Below are 5,708 nucleotides of genomic sequence, written 5' to 3' on the forward strand. Positions count from 1 at the left end.
GGGGGGGGGGAGAACATGGAGGTCAGAGGACAACTTGTAGGAGTTAGTTTTCTTCATTTATACCATGTGGGTTCTAGAACTAAACTCAGGTCCTCAGGCTTAGAGGCAGGTGTCTCTACCAGATCACCCTCCAAATGACATTTTTGTTTTGTGTTTACAGGTAGGGTTTCTTTGTGTAGTCCTGGCTATAATGGAACTAGCTCTGTAGAGGTAGGCTGACCTCAAACTCAAAGAGATTCACCTGTCTCTGCCTCCCAAGTGCTAGCATTAAAGGTGTGCACCACCACTGCTTGACATAACATTTTTTTTTTCCGTTCAGGCTTTCACTCCGTAGCCATGGTAGGTTCAGAACTCACTGTGTAAGACTAGGCTGGCCTCAAACTCACAGAAATCCGCCTGCCTCTCTTCCAGAGTACTGGGATCAAAGGCATGTGCCACCATGCCTGGCCTTCTAAACATTTTTTAAAACATCAGCCTTACCATGCTGCTCCTTAGCTTCTAACTGCTGAGGATGAAGCTCAGTTGGTAGAATGCCTGCCTAATAGGCATGAAGCCCAAGGTCAGTGTCCAGTGTATCAAGTTTTTATTTTGGATATCTTAAATTCCTAAAGTGTGAAACTTCAGTCAAAAATAAGGCATTCTCAGATGTGTGGTGCCTTTAATTTCAACACTGAAGAGACAGGGGCAGGTGGATCTCTGTGAGTTTGAGGCCAGCCTGGTCTACAGACCAAAATTCCAGGACAGCCAATACTACAAAGGGAAACCCTGTCTCAAACAAAACAAAAAGACATTCTCTCTGCTTAGATAATGTTGCTTTTTAAATTTATACCTGCCAGACATGGCCAGAGACAATTGGTCTCATATTTGTTAATAAAATTAAGTCTTGACCTAACAAATAAATAAATTCAGTCCTGTGGAAGAGCAGTGAATGCTCTTAACGTCCTAGCTATCTCCACAGCCTCTCTGCACACATTTGGTAACTAATAATGTTGTTTTTTCTATCCTGCTAGGTGGTGGTGGTGCACGCCTTAATCCCAACATTTGGGAAGCAAGAGGCAGGAGGATCTTAGAGTTGAGGCAAGCCAGGGTTACACAGAGAACCTGTCTTGAAAAATCCTCCCCCCCCCCGCAATTTTTCCCATGTTAATTAGTATTAGTAAAGTCTATTTTTACTCAAAAGCCCGATTTTATTTTTAAAATATGCCTTTTCTTAAGATTTATTTATTTTTAATTTTATGAGTATGAACGTTTGCCTGCATTTATGTAGTGTACCACTTAAGTGGAATGCTCACAGAGGCCAGGGAAGGATGGCAGATCCTCTGGAACTGAAGACAGACAGCTGCTGTGAGCTGCCATGTCTGAGTCCTCTGGAAGAGCAACCAGTGCTTTTTAAACATTGAGTCATCTCTCCGGCCCCAAAACTTTAATTTTTAAAACACAGTGTACAGATGAGTAAATACATAAGTAATATATACTGTTGGTTTCCAAGGTCAAAAAGAGCTGTCAGTGAAAAATAAATAGACCACAACCTATAGACTAAGAAAGTGTTTTATTTGAGCACTTTACTGACTGAGCAATCTCCTTAGTGCCTCACTAATTTTTAAACTAAATCCCTGAGTACGTGTCACTGTCATCTAATTTTAAAACATCTTACTCCAGTAAAATATTTGTGCCGTCTTAAGTTCTTCCTTAACCTCAAGCAGTATGTTTTCTGTCTCTGTAGTTTTGTCTCTCTGAGTATTTCATATACATTGAAGCTATGTAACCTATAGTACGGTATTTCTGGCTGTTTTCACTTAGTATAACATTTTTGAGTTCATGTCATAGCAAGAGTTGATACTGCATTTCTTCTTACTCTAGGTAATATTCACTGTGTGTGTGTGTGTGTGTGTGTATGTATGTATGTGTGTGTGTGTGTGTGTATATATATATATATATATATATACACACACACACACATACCACATACTGTTTATTCATTCACCAGTTGCCTGATATCTGGATTGTTGGTTTATGCTGTGAATATTATGTGCTAGTCTGGTTAGAGTAGGCTTGCCCTTTTTATGTTTTGTATTTTGTCTTTCAAGACAGGGTTTCTCTGTGTAACTAACTGTTCTAGAACTCACTTTGTAGGCCTGGCTGACCTTGAACTCACAGAGATCTGCCTGCCTCTGTGCTGAGACTAGAGGTGTGCACCACCACCACCTGGCCAGGTAGGCTGGCCTTAAACTCAGAACTCCACGTACCTCTTCTCCCTGAGTGCTGGGATTATCAGTGGCACAGCATTTGCTGAGGTTTTTCTTTATCTTTGAAGCAAGGTATCATAGTCCAGGCTGGTCTCAAACTTGCTATGTAACTGACTATGGCCTCGAACTCATCCATCTCCATCCACCTCCCTGGAAGGATGAATGGATATGCCTCCATACCCAGCTAGAGTTATAGAAGTTTTATATATTATGAAGTCAATGACTTTGTTAGGAATGCTATTTCTATAGTTAGGCTTTCCTTTTCTGTGGCCTGTCTTCATTTTCCATCTGATGTTTCTGTGTATGTGTGTGTTCACAGGTAACATGTACATATATATGGAAACCACTGGTCAACCTCAGTTATTGTTCCTTATACAACTGTATACTTGTCTTTTAGATGGTAGATATCTCACAGACTTGGGGCTCACATTTAGGCTAGGTCTTCTTGTCAGGGAAGCCCCAGGGTCTGCCTGTCTCTGCTTCCCCAGCTGGAGGAGTACAAGCATGTACCACCATTTCCAATTTTTTTTTTTAAAAAAGTTTACTTATTTTTGTTTTACGTTTGTAAGTATTTTGTTTGTATGTTTGTGCACCAAATGCATACTCTAAAATATCAGAAGGTATCGGGTTTCCTAGAACTGAGTGAGCCACCGTGTGCGTCCTGGGAACTGAACTCAGGTCCTCTGCAGTTAACAAGTGCTCTTAACCACTAAGCCATCTTTCCAAACCATGCCCCAAGTTTTTTATGTGAGTTCTGTTACTTGAACTCAGGTCCTCATATTTATTGCATATGGTGATACCTCTTTTTTTCTTTTTCGGTTTTTCAGCAGGATTTCTCTGTGTATCTTTTGGAGCCTGTCCTGAAACTCATTCTGTATTCCAGGCTGGCCTCGAACTCAGAGATCTGCCTGCCTCTGCCTCGTGAGTGCTGGGATTAAAGATACGCCACCACCACACAGCCTGATGTTTTTTGTTTAAGAAAAGTTTTTTGAAACTGGGCAGTAGTGGCACACACCTTTAATCCCAGCACTCTGGAGGCAGAGGTAGGTGGTTCTCTGTGAGTTCCAGGACAATCAGGATTGTTAAATAGAGAAACCTTGTCTAGGAAAAAAAAAATGAGACAGAGTTTTAGTATGTAGTCTTGGCTGGCCTGGAACCTTCCATGTAGACTAGGTCAGCCTTGAATTCACTCTGTTAAATCCAAGTGCTGGGATTAAAGGTATACACCACCATGCCCCAGGAGTGTGCGTGCGTGTGTGTGTGTGCATGTGCTCATGTGCACATGTTTGAATTATGTATATGTGAAGTTGATATGTGCATGTAGGTACCTACAGAGACCAGAGTTCTTGGGTTCTCCTAGAGCTGGAGTTGCAGATGGTCCACTCAGCGTGGATATGAGGAAGTAAGCTTGTATCCTCTGCAAGAGCGGGGCATGATCTTAACCACTGAGCCTTCTAGTGTCTTTAAAAACATAAAAGCTTTACGTTTTGAATATATCTTGTATGTTAATTTTTTCATTGAGAACTGGATTTTAATTTCCACTCATCTGCGACAGTGTATGTGGTGACTAGCTTACTAAACCATTTACTTTCTTCTCTAGCCTCCAGGATCCTATAGACCACGCCCTCCTATGGGTAAGCCACCAGGGTCAGTTGTAAGACCATCTGCTCCACCAGCAAGAACATCTGTTCCTCTGACTAGGCCACCTGTGCCAATACCACCACCACCTCCTCCGCCTCCACCACCACCACCTCCTCCTCCAGTTATTAAGCGAAAACCTATGAAACAAGAACGCTGGGACGAAGATTCTTTCTATGGGCTCTGGGATACAAATGTTGATCAAGGACTGAATTCAGAATTTAAGTCAGACACTGCAGCAATTCAGTCTGCTCCGGTATTACCACCTCCACCTGTTCATTCTTCCATCCCCCCTCCTGGCCCAGTGCCTATAGGTATGCCACCAATGTCCAAACCACCACCAATGCAACATACAGTTGACTATGGCCATGGCCGAGGTGAGTATTGATGGTGAACGTTTGGTTGGGGTTTTACAGAAATTGTTTGCTCATTAGTGATTTTAGTTTTGTGAGACAGGATCTCTTAGCCAAGACTGGTTTTAAACTCAACTTGTATAGCAGAGGATTTCTGTCTCTGTGTTACTTGCTGTGATGAAACACCATGACCAAAAGCAACTTGGAAAGGAAAGAGTTTATTTGGCTTACACCTCCGTATTGTAGTCCATCATTGAAGGAAGCCAGAATAGGAGCTCAGGCAGGGCAGGAACCTAAAGTTAGGAGCTGGTGCAGACGCTATGGAGGGGTACTGCTTACTGACATGCTCTTCATGACTTGCTCAGCCTGCTTTCTTACAGAACCTAGGACCACCCACCCAATGATGGCACCATCCACAGTGGGCTGGGCTCTTTCCCATTAATCACTAATTTTTAAAAAAATGCCTTATTGTTGGACCTTTGGAGCCATTTTCTCACTTGAGGATCCCTCCTATCAAATGACTCTAGTTTGTGTCAAGTTGATGTAAACTAGCCAGGACAATGACCTTAAACTCCTGCTCCTAGCCTCCTAGTTCTGGGATTATAGTGTATACCAGTGCACCTGACAAGAATTGGTTTTGTGGTGAAGGGAAACACTATCTTGCTGGTCCTGGAACTTATTTATGTAGTCCAGACTCATCAGAAGCTCTGGCTCCTCTTACCTCAGCCTCCTGAGTGCTAGGATTATAGGCATGTACTACCATGCCAGATTTCTACAGGAAATATTAACCTGAGGTTTGGTTTTCTTAAGCTTCATTCTTACATTTCATTCCTGGTTTTCTTTGCCAGATATGCCTACTAATAAAGTTGAACAGATACCATATGGAGAAAGAATAACTCTGCGCCCAGATCCATTGCCTGAAAGGTCAACTTTTGATGCAGGTAGGGTTTCCAAAGAGAAGAGTAATTGTAAGCTTAACTTTACGGCCTAATTGTTACAAGAGTTTCCTCCCTAGCAAGATTAGGCTTTCCTTTAACATCACTAAAATTCTTAAATTTAAGACATTGATTTATACTACTTCTGAAGTTAAATTGTACTTCTTGATTTTAATTCTGAAAACACTTAGAGTCCTTACATTGTATTGTTTTTATAGAACATGCTGGCCAGCGTGATCGATGTGATAGAGACAGAGACCGTGAACCTTATTTTGACCGTCAAAGTAATATAGCAGATCATCGAGATTTTAAAAGGGACCGAGAACCACATCGAGATAGAGACAGGGATCGTGTTCTAGACTATGAGCGGGATCGATTTGACAGAGAGCGCAGACCCCGAGATGACAGGTATACTGTGAAAAGTGTCTTTGCTGTGTATGTAAAATATCATGTGTAAATTCAGCAAAAGCCAGGTTTTTGGTTTTGGTTTCTTGTTGTTGTGTGATTTTTTTTTTTCGTTCTTTTTTTTTTCTTTT

At 41.7% G+C, this 5,708-nt stretch overlaps 1 protein-coding gene across 2 annotated transcripts in view; it reads left to right on the plus strand.

Moving 5' to 3' along the window:
• Ylpm1 (YLP motif containing 1) overlaps nt 1–5,708 on the plus strand; it is a 78,963-nt gene that overhangs the window by 43,968 nt on the left and 29,287 nt on the right. For both annotated transcript variants that reach the window (XM_026780114.1, XM_005343356.2), the window contains exons 7-9: nt 3,847–4,261; nt 5,086–5,178; nt 5,391–5,580. In XM_026780114.1, coding sequence (XP_026635915.1) covers nt 3,847–4,261; nt 5,086–5,178; nt 5,391–5,580 — 698 coding nt within the window. The remainder of the gene's footprint in view (nt 1–3,846; nt 4,262–5,085; nt 5,179–5,390; nt 5,581–5,708) is intronic.

The sequence above is a fragment of the Microtus ochrogaster genome, chromosome 1 (genome assembly GCF_000317375.1).
Source record: "Microtus ochrogaster isolate Prairie Vole_2 chromosome 1, MicOch1.0, whole genome shotgun sequence".
NCBI classification, from domain to species: Eukaryota; Metazoa; Chordata; class Mammalia; order Rodentia; family Cricetidae; genus Microtus; species Microtus ochrogaster.